The 26,722-nt window shown below is 39.9% G+C and overlaps 2 protein-coding genes and 1 long non-coding RNA gene across 5 annotated transcripts in view; 1 reads left to right on the top strand and 2 right to left on the bottom strand.

Annotated features, from left to right (window-relative positions):
• Positions 1-3,768: 3,768 nt before the first annotated feature.
• LOC129177225 (uncharacterized) lies at positions 3,769-6,251 on the top strand. Of its 3 annotated transcripts, XR_008569598.1 has the most exons (5): positions 3,769-4,049; positions 4,229-4,311; positions 4,415-4,567; positions 4,740-4,836; positions 5,523-6,251. It is a non-coding gene; the product is annotated as an uncharacterized LOC129177225 (long non-coding RNA). The 3 variants fall into 3 exon arrangements; XR_008569597.1 differs by having other exon boundaries at positions 3,769-4,311; XR_008569596.1 differs by lacking the exon at positions 4,229-4,311 and having other exon boundaries at positions 3,772-4,049.
• An 8,757-nt stretch (positions 6,252-15,008) lies between these two features.
• Positions 15,009-16,423, bottom strand: LOC129176960 (dexamethasone-induced Ras-related protein 1-like). The gene is made up of 2 exons (XM_054767583.1): positions 16,044-16,423; positions 15,009-15,956 (listed from the first exon to the last, which is right to left on the bottom strand). The coding sequence occupies exons 1-2, from the start codon at positions 16,312-16,314 to the stop codon at positions 15,424-15,426; spliced, it is 804 nt and encodes a 267-aa protein (XP_054623558.1). The 5' UTR covers positions 16,315-16,423; the 3' UTR covers positions 15,009-15,423.
• Positions 16,424-19,006: 2,583 nt separating this feature from the next.
• pemt (phosphatidylethanolamine N-methyltransferase) overlaps positions 19,007-26,722 on the bottom strand; it is a 48,389-nt gene continuing 40,673 nt past the window's right edge. Inside the window, exons 6-7 of the mRNA XM_054767645.1 lie at positions 22,933-23,007; positions 19,007-20,902 (exon numbers count right to left, since the gene is read on the bottom strand). Of these exons, the coding sequence (XP_054623620.1) occupies positions 20,854-20,902; positions 22,933-23,007 (124 nt within the window). The 3' untranslated portion in view covers positions 19,007-20,853. The remainder of the gene's footprint in view (positions 20,903-22,932; positions 23,008-26,722) is intronic.

The following is a 26,722-nucleotide window of genomic DNA, read 5'->3' as shown; positions in this document are numbered from 1 at the left end:
ATCTATTACACTCTTTTCGTGGAGTGTTCCCTCACTCTATCGCGGATTCGCTGTTTCACAGAATTTTTTTAGTGCTTTGTTTTTTTTATTACAGCGTATGAATGCTGTTACAGGCCGAGCCTTGCCCTTTAAGCAGAATTGCATTGTGGGAAGCTGAGTGTCACTCTCTTCCCTCTATCGTCTGTCTGCACCGCCCATTGTTTTCTGCATCCCGATTGGCTGCAGACCATTGTAAATCAATCTCCTTCGGTGCCTCCCTGCCGTGTCTCCTGTGTCATCGCTAGCTTGCTTGCGAGCTTTGAAATGAATCTTCGGTAGAAGGAGGACTGCAGCAATATGTTTTAACAAGGATAGAAAAATGCTACAGTACAGCGGAACGGCACCAAGACGAAAAGGCACAGTCACGGGAGTGAAATATGACGTGACGTAATAATTTCTTGTGTCCAGCCTGTCGGTTAATCATTAAAATTCAAACGAAGGTTTGAATTTTTTTGAGAGTGTTTATTAAACAAGAGACAAATGTTATTGCCTGTCTGAGAAAAGTGTATAAAGTGTATTGTGAGGGGTTTTACAGCCTAAAAACATCTATAAAAAAAAATAAAGTTGGCTACTTTACGGATTTCACTTATTGCAGGCTATTTTGGGAACCTATTGGGAACCTATCCCCCACGATAAACGAGCCTTTTTTTCCAACACATCACACACAGTATCATTATGTACACTGAGCCTGACTCGTCACACATCTAAGCTCATCAAATCCATAACCAGACCTCGACATGTGTAGCATGGTTGTTGTATACTTTCTGTGATGTTGTGCGTCAGCAAATCTGTCCCGGATGAAAGTTTCTTAGATCACCGATAATTTCATCTTCACCCTTGTGTCATGTCTTTGCTTTGATATCTCGGCCTTTGAGGAGCAGACCGTGTCCACAAGGACACATCCTTTTTTGTTGATGTGCTGCTGCTCTGCTTGTTGTCAATCTGAGAAAAAAAACTCACATTGAGGCCAGACATGAAGCTACTTGACTATTAACAATACAATAATATAGACTCAAAAGTGCCAATATAATATAATGAGTGCTAATATAAGCGCTGTATTAAAATGTTTCCTTTACAAAAAAATAATCATGCTCAGTTTTAATCTCTGGAAGACACAAAAGACCAGGATTTCCACTCAAACGTGAGCGATGTTATTCTGAACGCAGCCATGGACATGTACAATCTGAAGATGGGTCATGGGTGGGTCTTCCATCATCACAAGAACATATGACTAAGGCAAGGTGGTTCAAGAGGAGGCACAATAAGATTCTGGAGGTAGCAGAGACGAGAACCCAAGGCCACCAAACTTGACTCCCTCGACGCCTTGGCAGCGCCTAGAAATTCTGTCCATGAAAATTCTGAACAGAATTGGTGACAAAGGGCAGCCTTGGCAGAGGCCAACGTTCACCGGAAACAGGCTGGACTTACTGCTGGCAATGCGAACCAGGCTTCTGCTCTGGTTGTACAAGGACGGAATGGCACGTAGTAGCTCGCCACCAATCCCATACTCCTGGAGCACCCCTCACAGAACACCGCGAGGGACACGGTCGAATGCCTTTTCCAAGTCTACAAAGCACATGTAGACCGGTTGGGCAAACTCCCAAGTACCCTTGCAAGGGTACCCCTGGGTTAGGGTTAGCATTAGGGTTAAGGTATAGTACAATAACAGAAAATAACGCATTTAAGACATAAATAAGGCTTGCGCTCATGTGTGTTGCTGTAAATGTGTTCCTTAGGGGAGCTGAGTAGGGGGCGGACAGGAATTGACGTCGGGGGTTCAGCATTGACTTTTATTTTGGCGTGGGTTACGACCGTAGTAGTAGCCCATTTCAGGGGTTATTGCGCCTGTTGAGAGAAAATTCAAACCTGCAATAAAAGCCTGTTGTTCCGGCGCTTATGTGTCTCACTGAACATTACAGTAACATTACTGACACATTGTGACCAGTGTAGCATACCACATATCATCATGACGCCTTATATTTATATATTCTATATATCTAACCCAGGGGTGTCCAAACTATTTCCACTGAGGGCCGCATACGGAAAAATCAAAAGATGCAGGGGCCGCGTTTACATTTTTTTTTTTAAACAAACCCAAACAAAATATTTAATATAATGTATATATATACATTTACACATATAAGATATATTTATTAATTTTATCAGTGACAAAGCGGATTATTATTATTATGAATGGTTTCTCCTCATATTACTTTTTGGCTGTTTTTTTTATGTTTACAAATATTTCAACGTTCTATTTGTAAATTTTTTTCTCATACTCATATAACTTATTCTCATAATAGTTTGACTTTATTATCATAACATTATAGCATTTACCCAACCTAGTTTTCCTAAAATTTCAACTTAATTCTTTGTTTAGTTTGTTTCTTATATTACAAATTTTTTCCTGTAATATTTCAACTTTATGCTATTTTTTTCTGTTAATGTAGTGACTTTACTCCCTTAATATTTTGTCTTAATTCTTGTAAAATTACTGCTTTTTTTGCATTTTTGCTGTTGTTTTTTAAATTTAATTTAATTGTTTTATCGTATTTTTAGAATGTGCCGAGGGCCAATAAAAAAAGGCAGTCGCGGGCCGTAAATGGCCCCCGGGCCGCACTTTGGACACCCCTGATCTGACCGTTTTTATGCTGGAAAATGCTTAACTTGGGCAAGAATTTGTTTAATTATCCATATTTTGTGGCTAATAACAGGCCGCATTCAACCACAAAACAGCGTGGTCTGTGAATGAATATATTTTTGAAAATGCGTGGTAGAGTAGCTGCGACATTCGAAGCGCAACCAATCACATGACCATGAACATGAACAATGTAATAATGTAACGGCAGCAGAGCGACTGACTCCACTCAGGAAGAACAATCTATTATAGTAAGTATGAAGAATATAAAGATATTACACTTGTTAAAGGAAATACAACTGCAGCCGCAAAATGCAAGACAGAAAGCTGGCAAAAAAATCGCAGACAATGTGAATGTTGGCCACATTAACGAACAAATACACACTGTACATATGAACTGCAATACATTACTACTCTTTACTAGTCTTTCACTTTAAGTTTCAAGTAATGTATAATGTTTGCATGCAGAAAAAGATCATAATAAAAACAAAGGGATCAAACCACTCGTTTTGTCTGCGGGCCTTCTTGTGAATGTTTTCCTTGTGGATCTGAAACATGCTTGATTAGATCTGTTAAGTGCTGGTGAATAGTGCCTTTATTAAATAATTTGTTAAGTAACAAGCCGCCAAACACAGCGCATTTAGCTAAATCGCCGCATGGACGACTCTCAAATCACAGACGCTGCGTATTGGTTGTGCCCGAATGCTAAATTTAGAGGACAGATCTTGTCATGAGCCTCGAGTAAACAGTCACAGTGCACGGCTGTAGGCGACACCAGGGCGTACAATTTGAAGTTTTTTTTTCTTCTTCTTCTTCTTGATTTGTGTCTATTTTGTAATGATACGTAATTCCAAAGCACTTAATATATTAAAGGAGTTAAAGGACAAACTATAAAAGCACTCGAAGAGCGCAGACCTCCGGCAAGCGCCATAGTTCCCCCCATATTGTGATTTACACCATACACTGTTAACCCGAAAGTTCATTCTATGCAAACAGTTTGAGTAAATACCACTTTTAAAAATGAGTTTTATCACATTACTTAAACAGTATGAGTATATGAAGAGTGTATGAGACAGTCATTGGGTGTACTCATTTTTTGTAAGTTTAACAAACTTAAACTATCAAGTTTTAGTCTCAGGTCACAGTGCTGCCCTGTTGTGATTGGCTCAAAACTCAAGACAAGTCTGGGCTTGTCAGTTGGAGGTTACAGAGAAAGTTGCGCCATTTTCACAGAGCAATTTAAGGTCATTGCACTTTGCATGTTCCTAGGACAATACATTTCTGCCTGCATTCTTCTGTTTTTAGCAAGATTGGACGCTTATAAAGGACATTTGCCTGCTATAAAGAGGATACCATTTTCTGCCTGAATGAGGTGAGCTGTTTTCTCTATTCAAGTTTTAGAAACTGCTGGAACATTTCTAGTTTGAAACATGGACGTTTGAATGTGTGTAAATTTGAGGTTGACTTAGGTCAATTTTGAGCATTGGACAATTGCAGCATTGTGTTTTTAGAGTAGCCCTCTCTACTTTGCCCTCCTATTTTTGTTTAAAGCCATGTTAAAATGTCTTGGAAAGCATGAGCCTGACATCAGCCAGATGGTCCAAAGCTGGCCAGCACTTTTCACTGAAAGCCAGGTTTGTGAAATTGTCCTTTAAATTTCTTTTGTTTTTTTGTGTTATTAATGTTATAAGTAACTCTGCCTGAATATCAAAATTGAGCATATTTCATATTTTTCAGGTGTACTTGGAGTTTAACAGGGTTGCTGGTAGAAATCTTAAAGAAGAGTTCTTTGGTGTTCTTGATGGTTTGTGTCCAAGCTTGATGGAAATCTTCAAGAGGAAGCCAGGTCGGATAAGCAAGCAGTTAGCTGACCTGCTACAACAGACAAGGGTGGGTTGACATTTCTGTTTTTTCTTGTAATGATATTAATGGTTAGTTCATACATAGTACAAAAACTAATTCTCCCACCTTCCCTTGTGGTACGTCTCTATTTAAACAAATAAACTGATATAAGATGCATATCTTTGTTCTACATTTAAGTGTGTGTTATATTTCTTTGCAGAGCACTGAGCCAACAGCCATTAGATGCCTTGTCCTGAGAGGACTTCCAGTCATTCTTGGGGATGATGCATCTATGTTCTAGAATTAAGAGCAGTTTGGTGAGTAAAGTTTTCTGATAGGAGTTTTTCCAGTCTTGTTTTGTTTATTTGGGATGATGGGCTGTGATAATTAGTATTTATGAAAATGTTTCATTGAACTTAAATTGATTTTAACTTGATAATGTGCCTTTCCTGTTAGCAAAAGGAAATTAACTACTGCATTTTGTACTGCAATTTATGTAAAAATTCGAAGGGCTTGGATAGTGTCTTGATTCTGCAAAAACAAAAAACCTAATCCACTGCGGGGCTGCTGCTGGAACTTCCAGTCAATGCGTAGTTTGTGGCGGCTCCACTGGATGAATCCAAACATCTCCAATGTATTTCTAATATTGCCTTTATTGATCTACACACACTTATCCCAATAATAACTTGAATAGAGAATAAACAAAAAGGCTCAAATTAGGCCACTAATACTCCGGTGTTCCTCTCCCTGATCAGCAGCACACCTAAAGAGTCACACTGTCCAATACACCAACTACTGTCAAAATATGGGATCTACACCACAACAGACACCTATACATGAACACACAAAAAATGACTCTAACAGCTTGTTTACACAACATTATCTAAAATAAAACCACCGTGAATGATGAAAATCATAATATTTATGAAGACCACACAACTGATTGTAGATAAATTGCTGTTATCCTGAATATCCTCTTTTTGTCTTGTTTCTCACACTATAGAATCTTAATGAGGGAGCCTCCGTGGGAATCCTCTGCTATGAGGACACCAGCACTGCAAGCCCAGCCAGCCCAGCATTGCCACAACTAAACCCCTCAAGAGTGGGGATCATCCTAGAGGGTAGCCTTGTAATGGAAGCACTCACCAACCTACCTCAGGCCATGTGCCTCTCGTTTGGCTTTACCTATGTACTCCACCTGCAGTACCCGAAGTGCTTAAAAAACACATTTACCTTCATTCAGCAGGTAATGCTAAATTTAGGTTGAAGTGAGCTACCTCCCAAGGTTCAAAAGCTGAAGAATGATCTTGCAGTGTAAGACACATTTGTGCTCATGGCACAATTCTTCAGGTCCGTGTCTGGATTGTTGCACAAATACATTGTACTGACTGGAGCAAATATTCTTGCAGTTGCTCATTTTGTATGTGGTTCTTCTTGTACTGGATGTGTCTAGTATTGCTTGTTTTACTGAAATTATTCTACAGAGGACACATTTTAGAAAGTTGCAGGTTTTTTTTTTTTTTTTACCAACTCTGGTCCCCACTGCATAGTTGTTCTTAATGCCCGCTTTGTTGTGTAGCAGACAAAGCATGCAGTTTTTTCCTTTTGCACTTGCAGTACATGCTGCTACATGATCAGTGTTTTTGTTGTTGTTGTTGTTGTTTTTCATTTCATTTTATGAAAACAAGGTCTTACTGTTATTGTGTTTGTTGTGTTGTGTGTACAGTTTTTTTGTGTGTCTAAATAAAATAAATAAAATTGTATGTATGTACTTTATTTATCCCACAGCGGGGAAATTTACTTGTTACAGCAGCAAGACAAGTAAAGAGAACAGTGTAAAGAAAGCATAGTGTCTACAACATGGTTCAGGTGGTGCAGGTGTTGTAGAGCCTGACAGCGGTCGGTATGAAGGACCTGCGGAACCTCTCCTTCTTACACCGTGGGTGTAACAGTCTGCTGCTGAAGGAGCTGAAGGAGAAAATGTACTGCATTGTGTGGTCATTGACAAAAGAATAATTAAATTGGAATTTTCTTATCCCAAATCTAATATTAAATTTAATATATTCATATTGTTAATAAAACTAGAATTTTAAGTAGACTGCACAATTTATTTTTTTTAATTGTTGATTACTTAAATCATTTAAGTTTATATAACTTGAAAATGTTAAATTCTGACTATTGTACATTTAAGTTGACGATACTTGAACAAATTAATTTTCTCTGCTGTCAATTACTTAAACCATTTGAGGCAATCACTTGACACAAATAGTTTAAGTACAATCAACTTATCCGGGTTTACAGTGTAAATGTTAGTCCTACATTTATTTTATCTGCATATTTAGATTCCTTGACCGTGAAAACATACCATTAGCAATTGGATTCATTATGGTATCAATATTAGTTGAGTAGTTATTCACAAAAATCGCATTGGCGGTTTTCTCCTGGATCTATCTGGATCTAGCTCCATAGCTTTTGAAGATACAACAAATCCGTTGGCACACTCCAGATCCCATATATGCTATATATAATGGTGTTTGTTGCATGTTTATAGCTTCATTTGCTGTCTTCCTGTGATGAAAATCCCAAAGTTCCCAAAAAATGATTCCATTATCTGGATCGGTCTTTGATATTTAGTAGAACCTGTTGGAAACTTGTCCTGTATTTTTTTTTTTCCAAATGCTATGACTCTTTTTTGTGGAGTTATATGCACAAATGCTGAAAATGGTCCTATCTCACAATGTTAAAGAATTCCTGGATCAAGACGGTGATCCGGATCACCGCCAAAATTTAATCAGTTCTTCCATATCCCAAATTTCATCCAGATCCATTCAGAACTTTTCAAGCTATTTTGAACATAAACAGACAGATCAACGCCGGCAAAAACATAACCACCCTGCGATCAGAATTGTATCAACATTTTCGGGAAAAAGGAGCGTCTCATGTTTGGAGCTTCTGCATAATGTCACATGATGACTCAGCGAACCTCACATTTGTTTGTAATGTAAACGCAATGCATCCGGGAAGTGGCGCACTGAGATCACATGATGTGACACACAGTGCTGTGTGTTTACGAAGGTAACCATTGCCGCAATTCATGCTCTCCGTGGCCCATTTGTGACAATTTCAAGGATTTTCCCATCAACATTTTCCGAACTCAATATAAGAAAACAGAGGGCAAGACTCTGGCACTTTGAGACTTGGGTGGATGTCGGACGTTGTTGACATGAGTCACTTCCCCGACATACATTTTAAAAATAATTTTCAGATGACAAAAACAACTTTTGTCTACATCAACACCTTCAGCACCTTTCTTGGGTATGCTTGCTGAGTTTAAAGTCTTACATTCCAAAACTTAACAAGCATTTAGCCTCAGGTTGCTGTGTCGTGAAGCATTTTTGTGCTGGTTTTTGACAGTTTTGCAACATTCTTTCTGTCTTTTGTGTCTTTGGTTATAGATAATATTTTGTAATAGAACTATTTTCTATCCATACAGAAAATATACTTAAAATGTATTGACATTAGAAGACATCTTTGACTAAATTTGTATAGTGCTCCCTCGATCTATCGCGGTTCACGTTTCACGGAATTTTTTTAGTGCTTCTACTTTTTTTATTACAGCGTGAACTGTTACAGTACATGCCGAGACTGGCCCTTTAAGAAGAATTGCATTGTGGGAAGTTGAGTGTCTATCTCTTCCCTCTCTCTTGCACGTCTGCCTGTACCGGCCATTGTTTTCTGCGTCCTGATTGGCTGTAGACCATTGTCATTCAATCTCCTTTGTGCCGTCCTGCAATGTCTCCTGTGTTATCGCTAGCTTGCTTTCTTGCTAGCTTGCTTTCTTGCTAGCTTGTGAATAAATCTTCGGTTCGTCTGCTGCAATATGTTTTAAACAAGGATACAAAAACGCTACAGTACAGCGGAACGGTGCCAGGACGAAAAGTCACGGTCACAGGAGTGAAATATGTGTGAGTGTCTTCATCATTTTTTGTGTTGATCATTAAGGTTGTTCATTAAAATTCAGACGAAGCTTTGAACTTTTTTGAGAGTGTTTAAACAAGAGAGAAATGTCAGAAAATGTAATTGTCTTTCTGAGAAAAGTGTATAAAGTGTATGGTGAGGGTTTTTACAGCCTTAAAACATATAATAATTGTACAGAAATGAAGTTGGCTACTTCGCGGAGTTCACCTATTGCGGGCTATTTTGAGAAGCTATCCCCTGCGATAAACGAGGGAACACTGTATTTCTTTGCCGAGTCAAGTCTCTTGGTTTTCAGTAATCAAAATATGGTCACCCTGACTTATGGACAACTCACAACGTGCCTTTTCTCAAACAACTGGAGTGTTTAAGAAAGTGGCCTGTTACCAAAGGGCGCCAGGTTTCTAATTTGTTCGATAACCTGAAAAAAAAACATTGCTACGTTCAATCAGTACATGATTTCCTGTGGTTTTGTTAAATTCTAACTTGAGTCAATGATGAACTGCAGCGCCCAGAGGAGGATGTGAAGGAAACCACTCAGTCACTCAGTTACTTTGGAGGGTTTGACATACAGTACGTACACAACAATATACTAGTACGTGTGCATTGACACTGCATGACTTAACTGAGGTCAATACGAAAAACTCACATACAGCTTGTCAACCCACTGGAAATTTCAGGAGGTCATTACTCAATATAACAGTCTGACTCATGGTGTCATCTTACAAAGAATGCTAAACTCATCACGCAGCAACTTAACACTCGAAAGGTATTCCCAAGAAATATGCAAACATGTACCAATACAAGTTTAAAATGGGAAAAAAAGAGGTTTCCCCTAATGCATTGCTTCTCAGCAAAGCATTTCATTGGAGGACAAGCAGCATAGAAGATAGATGGATAGATGGCGCTACAATGCTGCCTCTGTCCACCAGAGGGAGCCAGAGGAGCCCAGACCCTAGAGGGAGGCTGACGTCATTGCAGCGCCCCGCAAGTGCCAATGGATGTGTTGCTCATATGCAATGCATTATGGGAAAACTTTAAAAGAGTTGTTTTTTTCATTTGAAACTCGTATTGGTACGTTTGTGTATTTCTTATGTATACCTTTGGAGTGTTAAGTTGCTGTGTGATGTGTTTAGTCTTTATTGTACTGTAAGATGACACCGTGAGTCAGACTGTCATATTGTTCTATATAATGAACTCCTGCGATTTGAAGCTTGTGATGTCACAAGATCAGAATTTAGCCATAAATTAGCCACACCGCTGTATAAGCCGCAGAGGTCAAAGTTGAACAAAAAAGTAGTGGCTCATACACCAGAAATTACGGTAATTATGATACTTAAGTGGCGTTCTTTCTTGGCAATGTCAGTGTTGCATTTGATGTACAGTACCTCTCAGCTTGCTTCTCTGCTTCAGCACCGCCACCTTGTTTTTCTTTTTTGTTGTTGTTGTTGTTGGTGAACCTTTGATGAGGTGTGTTGTTTTTGTTCCTGCCAGACATTGGCATGCATGTATCGATGTTCCACAGCCATCCCTTTCGGTTGCAGATAGTTGGCCAATTGTTGCTCTGTTGAAGCAACATCATCTTGTCCTCCTCTGTTATCAGCTGTGTGTAATGTAGAGCCCAGTCACAATCAAAATGTTCATGTGTGTAGACTGTTCCAAATCATCAGTTCTGCATCATTTGCAATATATTGCGGTCCTTTTCATCATTTTGTTTCTTTAAAGCATCCACTTTTCCTTCCAGCCCATTCATCTTTTTTTCAAAATGATGCTTTTTCATTCTCCAATTCCTTAATGTGTTTCATTTAAGATTTCATGATCATTAGGTTGTGATAGGTGGAAAATATACCAGAATACTGGATTGGTTATTGTCTATATGATTATCGGCTTTGAAAGTTGATTTTTATTAATACTTTTTTTGATGTAAATTAAAATATATATATTATTTGGTGGTTGGCATATTGGCCACACAGTCAGGAGATCGGGAAGATCTGGGTTCGAATGTCCGCTTGGGCATTTCTGTGTGGAGTTTGCATGTGGGTTTTCTCCGGGTACTCCGGTTTCCTCCCACATCCAAAAAACATGCATGTTAGGTTAATTGGGGACTCTAAATTGTCCATAGGTATGAATGTGAGTGTGAATGGTTGTTTGTCTATATGTGCCCTGCCATTGGCTGGCGACCAGTCCAGGGTGTACCCCAGCATACCCCCGCGACCCAAAAGAGGATAAGCGGCATAGAAAATGGATGGATGGATATTATTTGATTCATATATATATCTGTTTTGCTAACTGATTTTGATTTTTAAAAATTCCCCTTAATTGTTTTGTATTATTCATCTCTTAATAGCTATTTCATTGAAGTACTGCTTTGTTTTATTCTTATTTGTAAGAGTGGGCGGAATTTGTGTGCCAACACCCTCCTCCTATTGGTTCCTTACACTAAGGCTGGGCGGAGTAGTGGTATAATCCTTTCCTGCTATTAACACCTCTGATAAAAGGGAAGTGTCGCTCCCTGAGTTGGGTATGAACGACTCTGATACTGGCTCGTTAGCATCTATTGTTCTGGCTCGGCCCTGGCTTCACCTCATTTGCCACTCTTACTGTATTTAAGGCCTAAGCTACCAGCACTTATTAGTTCGCTGACGAAGCTCTTCGGATGAGGAGCAAAACGTCCGACACCTTCTTCACAGAAGTACAGAAGACGTCTCAAGAAGCCTTTTCCTCGATGGACAACTCCTGTACGACTGAGAGCCTACACAGACTTATTTGTAAAAAAAAAAAAAATTAAACATATTAAACATATTTATAAGTTCAATACATGTAAAAATATTTATATTTTGATGGGTTTTTTTAATGTAGCGTCAGGTTTTCGAATTGATTTCAATAGTGTTACCCCCCCATACAGTATGTGTTTCCGCCTGCCTGGATGTCGAATCTTCTTGGATAGCAAAGTCTTTCAGACAATCATTCATTTGCGGCGGAAGCTGCAGTTATTATGCCACTTGCGTAATCAAGGCCTGTGCTATTACCAGGCATGAAGTCTGAGCCACGTCTGACTCTGCTGTCACGCTCGGCTGCAAACGTAAATGCATTACAGATTAAGACAGGCACGGACCTGGCCGACCCATCGTGCCAACAAGAGTCCATCTTTGTGTGACAGAGGTGACATTTGAGTCCACTTGTGACTGCAGTGTTGTGTAAGCGCTTTGAAATAAATACCATCGCCATCATCGTTATGACAAGGACATATTGAATTGTTCATTCAAGACCTGACGCACAGGCTCGCCACCTCTTCCCCTCCCAGATCTCCTCGTAACAGCGCGCAGAACCCATGACCCCTCCAGCGGCCCATATTGGTGGGCGTGTCTCACGGCTCACGGTGCAACAAAACAAAAACACAACGCATCCACGGCAAGTTAACGCATCACATCAATCAACAACTCAGCGCTAAACATAGCACGAAACGTAAAACTGTTATTTCTAAATGTCCACAAGCCATGCTGGGTAATGCAACAAACACGGCAATATGTTGGGAGAAAGAGTACCACGAGCTACCCAGCATGCCTTGCGGTGGGAATTTATGGGTGATTTTTGAGCATGGGTATTGTGCGTGGATATTTGTTTGTATGCCCACGTGGTGCAGTAGGTAGGCTACTTTCTGTGTCATGTGTGTGTTAATGTGTTGTGTTGTTTGGATGTCTTTTTTCTACAAGCTACAGATTGCATCTGACTATTTTGGCGCCTCAAACGTGCCACAATAGCACTGCACGTCATGTTGCCAGCTACATTTTCCATGTTAAAGGTTTAAAAAAAGGAATTTGGAAATGTCCGGTGGGCAGGATTAAGACGCTTGGCGGGCCTGATGTGGCCCACGGCCCGCAATATGCCCACCCTTGGTCTAACGTGTTGCGTCCGAAAACGTTCTTGCAGGTGCACTGGGAATGAAGACATGTTTTACAGTATTTCGAGAAATGCAAATTAGAATAAAACATGGGAGATGGTCTTCATGTTTTTCTTCTTATAAATGCAACAAGGAGTGAAGCACATACAGGCGTGTTACTTATTAGCACACAGCTGTGGGTCTTACACTCTGTCTCTCTCTTACACACACACACACACACACACACACACACACAGTCTTCAGGATTGTTGCTCAAAGCAAGGAGAAGCTTATATGTCACAAGTGTTTCTGGTTCATCTAAGGGGAATTGCTGTAAAGGTTGCAGAGCGAACTGTTAACAGATTATACAGACGATAACAAATCCACTGTCAGTGCTCACATTGTGTCATCCGTTGGGTGATGTAAGTGCACTTGATGGTGCAATGTTCTTCATCAAGTACATCTAATGCGGGGGTGTCCAAACTTTTTCCAGTGAGGGCCACATAGTGAAAAATGAAAGGATGCGCTTTGATATTTTGTAAAGCAACGCATGTACTTGTACTTGTAGATATGCTAAGACGTTAGATATGTTTCAAGAAAAACAACGGCATCGCTGCTGTGTGATATACTGTAGGTATTTGTATAAACTTTGCTCTTATTTTCACATTTTTGCTGTTGTTGTTGTTTTTTCCAAATATCTCAACTTTCCTCTTAAATAATCCTCATAAATGTACTTTTTGTAATATTATGACTTTATTTATAACTTTTGCTCCGACCTAATTTTCCAAAAATCACAACTTAGTTTCTCATACTATTACAACTTTAAAAAAAATCTTGTTTTTCCTTCATTATTTGAACTATAACCTACTAAAATTAATTGTTTCCCTCATAATATTACTTGTTTATTCTTGTAAAATTGCTTCTTTTCCCCCCTTTTTTTTGTTAGAATACGACTTTATTCTCCTAATATTTTGACTTCATTCTCGTAAAATTACAGATGTTTTTTTCTTTCATTTTTGCAGATGGCTTTTGAGTTATCAGCTTTCTTCTTGTAAATTTTCTTCTCTGAATTTTGACTTCCATCTATCAATCCATCCATGTTCTATGCCGCTTCTCCTCATTTGGGTCACGGGGGTATGCTGGAGCCTATCCCAGCTGACTTCGGGCGAGAGACACGGTACACCCTGGACTGGTCAGATCGCAGTAATTTTGACTTTATTCCCATAATATTTTGACTTTATTCTCATAACATTGTAAATTTTTCTACAACCTAATTTTCCTAAAAATGACAACATTGTTTCTTACAACTTTGATTACAACTTTGAAAAATGTATGTGTTTTTCTTTAATATTTCAATTCTATGTTACTAAAATTACATTATTTTTCCTCATAATATTTTGAGTTTCTTCTTTTTTTTTTGTTAGAACTTGACTTTTTTTCTCTTAATATTTTGACTTTATTCTCATAAACTTACAGCTGTTTTCTCTTTCATTTTTGCACTTGGCTTTTGAATCACTAACTTTTTTCCTGTAAATTTTCTTCTTGTAATTTTGAATTTAATCCCATAATATTTTGACTTTATTCTCACAACATTGTAACTTTTTCTGCAACCTAATTTTCCAAAACTGACAACATTTTGTTTGTTTCTCATGATAGTTCTCTTTAAAATGACGTCTTTTTTCTTTAATTTTTAATCTTTATGCTACTACATGTTTCTTATATTATATTACATTAGATTAAAATTATATTATATAAAAAAAAGCAATGCATTTTTCAACTCTCTGCTACTAAAATTACATTATTTTTCCTCAAAATATAATTTTTTTTCTTGTAAAACTGTGACTTTGATCTCTTAATATTTTGCCTTTATTCTCGTAAACTTACAGCTGTTTTTTCTTTCACTTTTTCACATGGTTTTTGAATTATCAAGTTTTTTCTTGTATATTTTCTTCTTGGCATTTTGACTCTATTCCCATAATAATGGACTTTATTCTCATAACATTGTAACTTTTTCTGCAACTTAATTTTCCAAAAGTGACAACTTTATTCATTTTGTTTGTTTGTCATAATAGTTCTCTAAAAAAATTGCATCTTTTTTCTTTAATTTTTAAACTTTATGCTATTAAAATGACATCATTTTTTTCTTCATAATCTTATGACCTTATTCTCATAAAATTTTGATTTTTTTTCTCTCTAGATTATAATTTTTATTGTGAGGGAAATTAGTGCTGATTTTAACATTTTTGCTGTTATTATTATTATTATTATTTTTGTTTTCTTGTTAAATTATAGTTTGGAATGTGCCGTGGTCTCAAATGTCCCGAATATTTTTCCCCTAGCTCTCATGTGGCCCAACAAGTGAGCAAAATATTAGAAACAGTTGCCTGCCAGCCCAAAGTGCAGCCACAATAATGGATGTTCATATTTGGAGTTTTGGAATATGTAAGGAATATGTTATCAGTATCGGCAACACTGGCCCTATTTACTTGGTATAGGATCCATACCAACATTGGCAGTATTGTCCACCCCTGGTTTAATGCAGTAATTGATATCGTGATGAAACATTACGGGTATGGAGGAAGTACTATGTTGCTATAGTGCCATGCGCAACAAGATAACAAAGGATGCACGTGATATTTCTGTGTACTTTTTATTGTGTACAAAAAAAAGTGACAGCGACGTTAATAAATATACATAAAAAAGACAGCTGAGATCGCAAAGTGACATTCAAGTTATAAAAGGTTCCACAAGATGTAAACAGCAATATTGTCCACTGCTGCTGCTCCTCCTCGATGACGTCAACAAACACTTTTTTTTGTTTTTACGCACGACGCGCACAAAGTAGGATGACAGACACACCTAAAGTTGACAGATCGAGGAGCGTACATTCTCAAGTCTTGTATTTTATGTTTTTGGCACGGCTTAGCTCCATGGTCACGGACCCGCCTCGCGCCTGCCTGCGCGTGTGAACGCGGGAAAGCCGAAGCACATGGCTGCTTCTCCTTTTTTTAACATTTAAAAATGTCCTTGTCGTGTCTTAAAAGTCCGCTTAACTGATGACACACCTCTCCTTGTCTTTGCCCTGGCCTCCTCCGACCGCCTTCTCCTTAATGTACATGAGGTCGCTGTGCACGCTGGGTCTCCGCGCGCACGGCGTGACCATCCCGTACGCTTCCCCCGCCGCGTCCTTCATCTTCTTACTCTTCAGGGACTTGCGGTGCAGCATGTCGCAGTACTGTGCCGACACCTTCCTGTGCAGATCCGGGCTCATTTCGTGGGGCAGCTTGGCCAAGGAAAACAAGGTGCGGAACATCTTGTCCACGTTGTCGTTGCGCTTGGCGGAGATCTCGAAGTAGGCGCACTTGTCCTCGCCGGCCACCAGCTGCTCGATCTCCTCCCGCTGGACCTCCCGGTGGAACTCCCGGTCGCCCTTGTTGCCGCAGACCACCAGAGGCACGTCGATGTTCTCCTTCATCTTGTTTTTCAGGCACGACTTGGTCTCGTAGATTTGACGCTTGAGGCGCTGCACCTCGCGGAAGGAGTCTCGGTTGTCCAAACTGAAGACAAGGATGAAGACATCACCTGCAAGGAGAAGACAACTTTTTTTTGCGTGTGTTCTTTCTATTTTTTTTGTTTTGCAGCATACACGCGCGGAAAAGTGAGGCATACCTGTCAGGATGGAGAGTCTCCTCATGGCTGGGAAAGGATGGTTCCCGGATGTGTCCAAGATGTCCAGCTGGTAGACGTCCCCTTTGATGCTGTACAGTTTCCGGTGAAAGTCCTCTATGGTCGGCGTGTACTGCTCGTCGAACCTCCCGGTGAGAAAGCGGGACACGATGGCCGTTTTCCCGACTTTCGTGGAACCGAGGATGACCATCCTGTAGCAATTCTTAGCCGGGATGTCAAAGTCAGTCTCGGATGGGGACATCTTCTTAATCATGGCGGCGGTGCAAGTGTGCAGCCTGCGCAGGACGGGTAAAACAAAGGCGCTTTCTGAGGAGATGAAGACTCTTTTGGTGCTCTTGGATGCTTCTATGCGTGAGCGTGGAACTGGAGATGTATTTAAACACAAGGGTGGACACCTCCTCCTGTGACGTCACAGCTCCGTGACTGGATGGGCCGTGAGGCGCAAAACTCCCAGTGGTGCGTCAGTCTGTCCTCCAATTCCACTCATTAGACGCCAGCGGTGGGCGATACTGCCAAATTTGGCACCGATCCGGCACAAAGTAAATACTGGGAACTGATACCACCCTTGATATTGATGTTGTCGATATTTGGGTCCATCCGCTCACCCCTAATTGAGTGAAGTACGGTAGCAGCTTGCACATATTCCACTAAATGTTAATAATTGGCCCAACTTCCGCGGTTTAACATTCTTCCTGTTTGATTAAAAACAAAGTAAGTGAATCTTTGCCTTTCTTCCACGAAGTCAACTTTCAAAAGTATCGGGACAATTGCAGCAAATGAAAGAAAAAAAAACATCTCCGCTTTGCCGTCTGCAAAATAACCATGCGAGAGTGCCCACTGGCTCACTATGTCTCTTCTTCTACACTAAACGCACCCACCCATGCCTTTGTGTACATATAGAATTGTCCCGGATTGCATAGTCAAGCAAGGATTTTGCTCGAGTTTCTTGAAGCTGCAGAACATCAGAACGACCAAAGGGGGGCACTAAAGGCTCAACGAGTCATTGCAAATAAATACAAGCATTGGACATTACACACTACAGGTATATATTTGTGCCTGCTTTTTAAAAAAACATGTTGTGCATCCTTCATTTTCCCCACAGCCTTCAAACTTGTTTAAAATTGCTAATTCTGCTGTTTTAAAATGTTCAAATCGTCTTTTATTGTGGTTCCCCCTCTCTGATGTGATGATTTTGTCCCCGTAAAGCATTTCGCAAGCGTCTTAAGTAAATGTTTGTTATTGTTATGAGAGGGGAGAAATATGAAAAATGCCTCTCGGAAGGACACGGATGATGATGAAACACAGTTATGGGAATATTGACTGCACGGCGTACAGTATGTACATTGTGTACCGCCGACACTGTGAATGACACACTGTAGTAGTAAGTTGCTTGTTCTCATACTGTCGATAATTAACTACCCTGACGATCCTGCCAAAAATAAATACATCAAAGATCAAATTGCAATCCAGAATATGAATGGATGTATTTCATGAATTACCCAGATTAGAATAATATTATTGTCTTTATTTCTTCAACCAAATGAGGCGCATGTACTGTTTCGGATGGAAAAGCCAATATATTTTCACTGAAGTATATTTTCACGACACCATGCACTCATTGTTATCACGGGATGGCTATGATAGGTTGTGATGTCACAACATCACAGATAGCTAATACAGTGCCAACAAAGATTGCTAAAGTGTCATCTTACAGCCACTCGGGGGAAGGCAGTTGTCTCTCGCAATATTCGATTATCGCTAACTCGCTATATCATTTAATTAATAAATGATCACTGTTTCGTGGTAGATTATGGTCTATTATGAGGCAAAACATACTGAAATACAAGTTCTTCTCTCATTCCGTGTGGAAGTGGTAAGTTTTTGGCTTCTTAAAGGGATAGTTCAGATTTTTTGACATGAAGTTGTATGACGTCCCCATCAGCAGTGTCGTCCATTAACAGGGACTTACACTCGCCCCTCGGTTAATTGGTTTCAGACCCGTTAAATGCATTTCTGCAATGTAGGATCCAATGTTAACAAATGGAATATTTTCATAGTTACAGCATAGAACACCTGTTTATGACTTTGTAAATATGGCTTTTAACATTGTTAGAGCCCTCTGGACATGGCATTTTTTGAGAAGGCATTTTTGTGATGCAAATGTTTTAATCTTTAGAACACATATTGTTTTGAGAAGCCAAACTCTTTCCTTAAATGTCCCCAGCAACTAAGCGGAACTACGTTGTTCATCACGGAAATCTGACCAGAACTGGACTTAGGAGAGCAAGTGGGGGGTAAGTCTCTGTTACTGGACTATAATGCTGATGGGGCTGTCATACAACTTCATGTCAAAAAATACAAACTATCCCTTTCAGAAATAAAGGCTACCTGGTTAGCTCGCGAGCTCGCTAGTTAGCAGCCGTCTCGAGTCCCTGCAGCACAAGAGTTGTGTGGTGTAATGAATGAATGAATAACTGGAGTGTCAAGGTGACTGTAGGGGTGTTATTCCATGTCTACAGGGCTCTAACAATGTTAAAAGCTATATTTACAAAGTCATAAACAGGTTTTAAACTACGAAAATATTCCATTTGTTATCATTGAATCCTACATTGCGGAAATTAATTTAACGGGTCTGAAACCAATTAACCGAAGGACGAGTGTACTATAATATTTGCATGCTATTTTGGGATTGCTATGGTATGAATGATACAGTGCCATCGCAGGAAGATCATAGTGCTTACATAGCATGAATTGACATGTTGCTTACAGCAAATAAGGAGCATATTTGCATATCTTCAGGATGCTATGACATGCTGTGATGTAGCATTCACATGCAATTTCTGAGAAATTACAATTTCCGCCTAACAAAAAAGGTCACTCTACCAATTTAAAGTAACCATTTAGATTCCTTGATCTTCACCACTTGAAGGAAATGAAATTTTTACGACATGCAGGTCAGCGTGTGTGACTGAATGGGCAGAATGACCTTGGTCATACATCGATCAGTCACTTCAATGCTCTTCTGGTTCGTTCTCACCATTTAGAACTAGGACTGCCCCGAGTGATCAGCACACATGTCGTGCTTGTTGATCAGTGTACTAAACTACTGGAGTTTGCATCACAGTCTTTTTTCTTCATGTTTTTTTCTGCTCTTTTCCTGAGGCTTAAGTACAATCCATGCAGGTTACTGAAGAAGACCATTGGACCCTTCCATGACATTTCCACCTGAGGGAATCTTGTTTTGTGAGTCACCCCCTTGCTTGTCTCGGAGAAGTTGCAATGCTTGAGGAATGACGCATAAAAAACAACTCTCAAGTGTTTATTTAACTTTAAAATGACTTTATAGAGACACTTTTTTTTAAATCTGCCACAATACTAGAATGAAACACAACATAAACAACGCAAAAAAGGTTTGTTTTAGATAAAAATAACAATTTATTTACATATATAACACCACGACCTATTTACAATTTTCACATTTGGAACTGTGTGTGTGCATGGATTAAAATTTCCTAGTGCGGAACGCTCTGCACGCTACACTCCACGTTCTTCCACTTCCTCCTTGCTGTCATGTATGTTTTCTTCATTCATATTCACATGCCGTGCTCTTATCAAATGCACTTCTGCCACCTTGTGGCCGTTTTTATGGCTTAAAGCTGCTCTACTGTAAAAGTGACATGCATTTAGTATGCAGTTGAGTCGACATCTTATTGCCTCTGGCGCACAAAAAGGTAAAAAACGTATAAATACGTCTTTGGGATCGGGCGTTTGGGATTATAAAAACATAAATACGTCTTTGGTGTTGAAAGAGTAAGTGTACAGACAAGTCAAGACAACATCTACACTACAACATCCGGAGCAGTTCAGAATCAATATTTAACTAATAGCATGACAAAATCATAAAACATTTCAATAAAATACATCTTACTCACCAGAGATGTCAATTTCTTTGCTGTGATCAACCAATCAGAGGACAGAAAAGTTCTGCTGCCACCGTAGGGCGGCTAGCTGGCCCTGCGTGGCGAATCAGAAGTCTGACTGGCTAAAAAAAACACAGCCCCATGGCTAATACTGTAGTGTGTGACATAGGCCAGCACTCCTAATTCTGAAGGCCCTGGTCTGATTAGATTAACATGGCAACTCATAGAAGCTGAAATCTGATTGGACAAACATATTTAACATACACATACACTAGTGCAACCAAGAAACACGCTATTAAATGAAAATAATAGATTGTTGGGAATAAATTAATAGAATTTCATGGAACAAATACTAAAATTTAAGTTGTAAATGTAGGCTTCAGGTAGTGGCGAGGCCAGCGGAAAAGGCTTTGCTGCACACCACAGGTGGAACAGTTTTCAATCAGTTCAGCTGATAATTTTTTTTTTTTATTAAAAGTTAAAGATAATTCGTATTTTTTATTTCTGTTTGTATAAAAAAAAATCTAAAATATTCTTGCTTCTCCTGTATTTCATTTCATTTTTAAAATTTTAATTTGTACTATTTTTTGAAATTATTATAAGCTTCACAAGTTGCATGGTAATAACGCCATCAAGAGCATGAATAAGTTTGTTTTCCATACCTCTAATGGTTTTGGACATACCTGCAGTATGTAAAAAATGATTCTATGCAGCTGTTCTTGAATAGAAGAGCGTACACCAAATTTCACGTGGTAATGTTTTATTCTAAAAGCGGAACAGTGGACAATGTCATTTTAAAGGTTGAAAGAAATACTCCCATTCAGAGGTCCTCTTGATCAGCAGCGAATCCTCTTCAAGCTGCCGGGGTACGATTATTCATGTTTGCGCCTCCTCTCCTGATAGATGTGTTCAGTGAAAGGTCTGCAAATACAGCAGAACAAACATTGCAAGACAATAAATCAAAGATATGAACGTCGTACCATGCCGTACCAGCACCTTGCCCCGTGAACCGTGAAGTACCGTGAGTTTACTGCATGTGTGTACAACATGTGACATGAAGCCCTATGTGATGCACACAGTTGTTGCTTCTGATTTGAGGAGGTATAAGAACATCAAAACCTAATAAAGAGAGTGAGAGTTATCTGCTCCTGAAGCCAAAAAGGCTTCTTTATTATGAGTCACACACTCACTAGCCACTGAATTAGGTACACCTGCACAATATAATGAAATCTATGGTATTATACTGAAAAAAACCTCTTATTTGACACTCAATGTGCAGAATAGTTTTTATGCAGTTATAGCTTCAAATCACTGTAGTCTGTGCGTCATGCCCATCGAAGTGACGGCATCCTCTCTGGTACCGCCTTCAGGAGAATCACCCATGCGGGAAATTCGTTCGGCAGATTTTTAAAAATTCTGGTCATTTTTATGAGACAAACAATTCATGTTGTCGTGGTGCTTATTAATTCTTTTCATTACCAACATACGGTCGTCCGTCGTTGTCCATCGGGGTTAATTGGTTCCAGACCGCGATAAGTCAATTTCCACAAAGTAGGATTCAGTATTAATAAATAGGATGTTTTCACAATTATGGCAGAGAAAACGTGTTCACGATCTTCTAAATACACTTTTTAACATTATTAGAGCCCTGTAGACATGAAGTAACACCCCTATAGTCAACTTTACACTCGTATTACCCAATATCGTAGCAAGGAGTGTCCCAAGATCTCGTCTGACAACGTGACTTGATTTCTCGTTTAGAAAAAAATTGTCTCGTGGGCACTAGGCCTGGGACCATAATAAATAAATGAATTGATCACGTAAATGAAATCGATAATTTTGCCGGCCTCGATACATTGCCATGTGCATCTGTTTCCCTCGTCTCTCGCCTCCAAACGGGCAGGAAGAGAGTTCACTCTGTGCATTGGTTTCAGCATCTTGGCGTGTCTGTTCCATAGCACACCGACATGAACGGAGTGAGCCCTTTTTGTCAGTCATACAGTCTGTTGTAGGTGGAGGCGGGGCCGCTGGCATACACACAGAACGCAGAAGAGGGTAACATAGTCGAAATTAAATGAGTAGATATGGTCACATATTTCAATATATTTTTCATTTTACTTTTATTAAAAGTAATGTTAAAATCTCATCTCTTCTCGTTCTCGTAGACCCAATCACGTGTATCATCTCGTCTCGTGAACTGAGTTTCTCGTGACACCCCTAATAGCAGATATAATCAGAGAAAATGGAATGTGGCCTGCATATTAAAAAGCTACAGTGACATTGGTATTATTATTATTAACATTGTTACGCCGAAGAAGTACTTTATGGCGTAGTGACACCTCGCCACACCACACCGGCGAGGGACTAGCTTCACCACACACTCGCTCATAGCGTGTCAGGCCACGACTGATAGGTAACGCTACATATTGGAGCTGCCGCCAATTCTGCTATGTTTTTGTTTACGAGTTTGGAAAAGTTAACGCTAGGTGTCCTGTTTTTATGATGCTATGTGAAATCAATGCGCCAAGGCAGGACGTCCCAGTAATGCTTAAAATGGCCAAAATATGGCAACACACAGAAAAGAGAAAGACGTGTGTTCATGGCTCACATAAGGATTGTGGATGACGGGCAAAATAAAAAAAAAAGTGTAGTTTTCCTTGAACAAGCAGAGATGAGGACTTTACTTGGGCTCATGCTCAAAAGACTTGAGTGACAGAGACCGGTACAACCTGGCACCTGCCTTTGCCTCACTTCACAGATTCACAGAAGTAATTGATTTGCAAATGGTGCCCTGCTGAACTCGCTTCGGGACCCCAAACGACTCTAACTTGTTTCGGGAGTTACATGGCAGTCTAAATAAATAGTTTGAAGGGTTAATTTGAACACTTGACTGTGTGCGTAAAATGCAATTACCGCAAGGCTGAACAGATGGAGTGTTGTATTGGACTTACCCCTCAAATTGGATTGCAATCTTGTAGACCACCGCTACAATCACAGTCAGGAAAAGACCCACAGGACTCGCACCTCTGGAGGGGAAAAAACAAGCCGGTAGGTAGGTAAGTAGGTTATAAGTAAGTACAGTCGTCCCTCGGCCTATTAGCAGTCAAAACGTAGACTAAATTAAGCATTTTCAAGCATAAAATGATCTAAATGAACTAAAACACATAGTATTCTACATTGGTCACTGGGTGTCAGTAATTGTTTAGTGAGACAAGCACCAGACTGGATTGCCGGAACAACGGGCTTTTATTGCAGGTTTAAAATGATCTCACAACAGACACAACCCACAACAAAACACACGGAAAGGAGTTTAAAATCATCAGCAACAGGAAACAACAGAACATCAATGAAATATGTACATATGTACGGTTATGGATAAATTCAATGGGAATTATGCAATGCCTCAACTGATGTCCAAAATGAACATCCAATACATACAGTGACCTACATATTCCTGGGCAAAGAGTCCCACTGACACTTTTTTATCAGGAATTAAACAAAAAATTCATTTTAAAAAGCCCACTCAGACATTATAAGCATAACGAAGGCCACATGGTCAATAAAAAACCAGAAAAACAAACCTGCAAGTGGACAGTAAGAGTCTACTTGTGTGGAGCAGCAGCAACGTGTGTGACAAAACCCTTCCATTACCCGCTGGTGTGGACTCATGCACACTAAACAAACTGTTGTATAAACCCCAAATATTAAAAGAAACACCTTAATTCACACCAACCGATACAGCGCAACAAAAAGAGATATAGCGGTGCATAAACAGCAAAATGCACAACACAGTGGGGCATTTAGCTGAATTACTGATGACGCTTATGAAACTGACCCAGTTAGCCAGACAATGATGGCGACACAAGGAGGAGAAAATGACGGTAGGAGTGGTCGAAATGGCTCAGTCGTGCTGTACAATTACAGTCGATCCCCGCGCATGTGCAATTCAGCATGTGCAGCATGCAAATTCACAGGCCACGAGCGTGTGTCAAAAATAGATTTCATTATGGGTTTATCAATTACTCTCGGGTTTTCACCTTTCGCTGGTGTTCCCGGAATTTAAAGAGTGGGGATCTACTGTAATTAAAATTGCAGATTAATCAATCAGTCTAAGGGTGTCTTAGAATAGACCATCCGACAACTCGATTCGGAGGAATCTGATTCGACTATCAATTTCACCGTCGAATCAGATGTCAAAATTGTACCATTCTGACTACATGGGGGTGCCCACGACTGCTGTGTGTGTTTAACAGCTATACTTACCGCACATTAATAAAATAATCCGCTTCGGTGGCACAATCCAAAGGAGCTGAGGTGAGCGCTAGCTTTGAACGCTATGAAAAACATCGACTGACCTATTGGCGCATAAAGGCTACTAAAAATGATCCTAAGTGTGGAAGCATTTTGAACAGGTTAAAGAGGACCCCAGAATGTGAAGTGCAACTTGTGTCGTCAGCAGCTTCCGACCAACATCCTTGAATCATCATTGAACATCATTTAAAGCAGGGGTCACCAACATGGTGCCCGTGCGCACTACGTCGCCCCTAAGGACCACACGAGTCGCCCGCCATCCTGTTCTAAAAATAGCTCAAATAGTGCCACTCACCAGTGAGCTGCATAAAAAAATTTTTGGTCGCTATTCTTCTTTAAATCACACTTACATGTAAATTGGAAATGACAATATGTAAAAAAAAACACTATTAAAAATGTTTAATATAAATTAAAAGGTCAGTATTGTGCACATGAACAAAACGTAGCATTTGTGGAGATCATGTAAACAGCGAGCGCAGCGAAAATGCGGAGATGACTGACCCGACCGCAGATATTCCACCGGGCTAACTTCTGCACAGGCAAATATAAACATGGCCTTGTCACTCTTTTCATCAGTATATGGGACTGAGATTCTGGTTCAGGGCATTCATATTTTTAATGTCCCAATACATGTGAATGGACCTCATTCGTCATCCTTAAGGCTGAATGATGCAAGTTTTAATCATTTTTATTATATTTTTACTGGTTTTATGCCCTTTATGCACTTTTTCTTTAAAGAGCGTCACACCCAGTCTTCTGTGACATAAAAGTATTGCTCAAGAAACTCCTTTTAGGTTGTTCCAGATATATTATAAACTAACAGGTTCTTCTAATTGCTAACATAGTAAAGTATCCCAGGTCCTTACCAAGAGCAACAAACCAAAGAGGGGAAGTACAGGACAGCACACATCCACAACACTCATTATTCACACTCCTACCGTCAGGCAGACGCTACAGGAGTTTGAAGTCCAGGACCACAAGGCTGACAAACAGCTTTTACCCACAGGCCATCAGGCTTCTCAACGAAGCACTCGCACACGCCGCACGCAACACACGCACACACTCATAGCACTTTATTTATTTGTATTATTTATCTGTATTAATGTTTCTTCTGTTGTTGTTGCTTAATTTATTGGTATTTATGTTTCTGATGTTCTTATTCTTTTTCTTGTGTTTTCTTTCTTTTCTTGTGAGAATGAACAGAATAAGAATTTCATTGCATAGTATAACTGCCTGTTTTACCATGCATATGACAATAAAACTCTTGAATCTTGAATCTTGAACCTGTCTTAGCGGCCACCTTTATAGAACGGCCACCTGCCTATAGCAGCCACTGAAAAATCCCCCTGCAGAAAATTTACATGTTATAGAGCCTATGTATAGCAGTCACCTGTGTAATGTGTGCCAGTGGCCACCCATTTTGTATCCCTTGGTCAATATCTGACCGCATATAGCGGCCAAAATGCCGACTCAAGCAGAAGCTTCATGCACGAAAAAGTTTTGTTTTGTAATCAATGAAGCCGTCGTGTGTAGACTTTAATTACTGAGTCCTAGCTCAGTCACAATCATTCACAAGATCCACACAAACTGTCAGTTGTTCCACATAAAAAAAAGCCGTCTTCTTTGGAGCTTGTTGCAGACAGTGACACCGTTTATTTCCTGGTGTGAGACAATGTGCACTGGTCAATACTGTAATGCCGCTTGTTGTGGGGAAGGAGAGACTCACGTCGCCGATGCACTTTAATGGCTTTATTAACAGCGGTTTATTAACCTAGTAGTTCTTTCCAACTTTTATCCGCAGTCCCACAGTGCCCTCTACTGGTCAACATGTAACAGTATAATTATATGTATCTGCAAACACAACAAGCTTCTAATCACAGACATGTTAATATGTGCACGCACAAATTCAAAATGGCCACCAACCTGCCTATAGCGGCCACTTTTGCCGTTTCCCTTTAGTGGCCACTATAGACAGGTTTGACTGTAGCTATAAAGTAGAGGGTTCAGTATTGTGGACAATATAACTTGGTTACTTTATTGTGTATGGTCTGGATGTAGCAGGACCATCTCCACACAGCAGCCTGTGAATACCTGGTCGAGTTCCTCTCGCCTCTGACTTAACAGAGGCTAACCCTTTAAACGGAGTAGTCGGGGGGAAGTGCGCATGCTTGAAAGAGAAGAAGTGTGGTCCCTCGAGGTAGCTAGGCTTTAAACAGTGGCATATTGGATGTCGGTTTCCATACGCCCCAAGCAAGATGTATGAATTATAATAGACTCTTGTGTAACTTGGGAAAAACACCACTAAATCATCTTAAGAAGAACTGCTTGCTTTGTACTCGTCTTGGGGTTAGTTGACTGAACCTTCTCACAACACACACACGCGCACACACACGCACGCACACACACATAATGTAGACCTTGTATGCATGC

This window comes from Dunckerocampus dactyliophorus, chromosome 2 (genome assembly GCF_027744805.1).
Source record: "Dunckerocampus dactyliophorus isolate RoL2022-P2 chromosome 2, RoL_Ddac_1.1, whole genome shotgun sequence".
NCBI lineage: Eukaryota > Metazoa > Chordata > Actinopteri > Syngnathiformes > Syngnathidae > Dunckerocampus > Dunckerocampus dactyliophorus.
The sequence above is the reverse complement of the archived record's forward strand: the minus strand, read 5'-3'. Positions and strand labels throughout refer to the sequence as shown.

Bases quoted from the DNA above. Each gene is read 5' to 3' on its own strand.
- LOC129176960 (XM_054767583.1), bottom strand. From the start codon at position 16,314: ATGATTAAGAAGATGTCCCCATCCGAGACTGACTTTGACATCCCGGCT. The intron at 15,957-16,043 runs GTATGCCTCACT...TTCTCCTTGCAG, and splicing joins GAGACTCTCCATCCTGACAG to GTGATGTCTTCATCCTTGTC.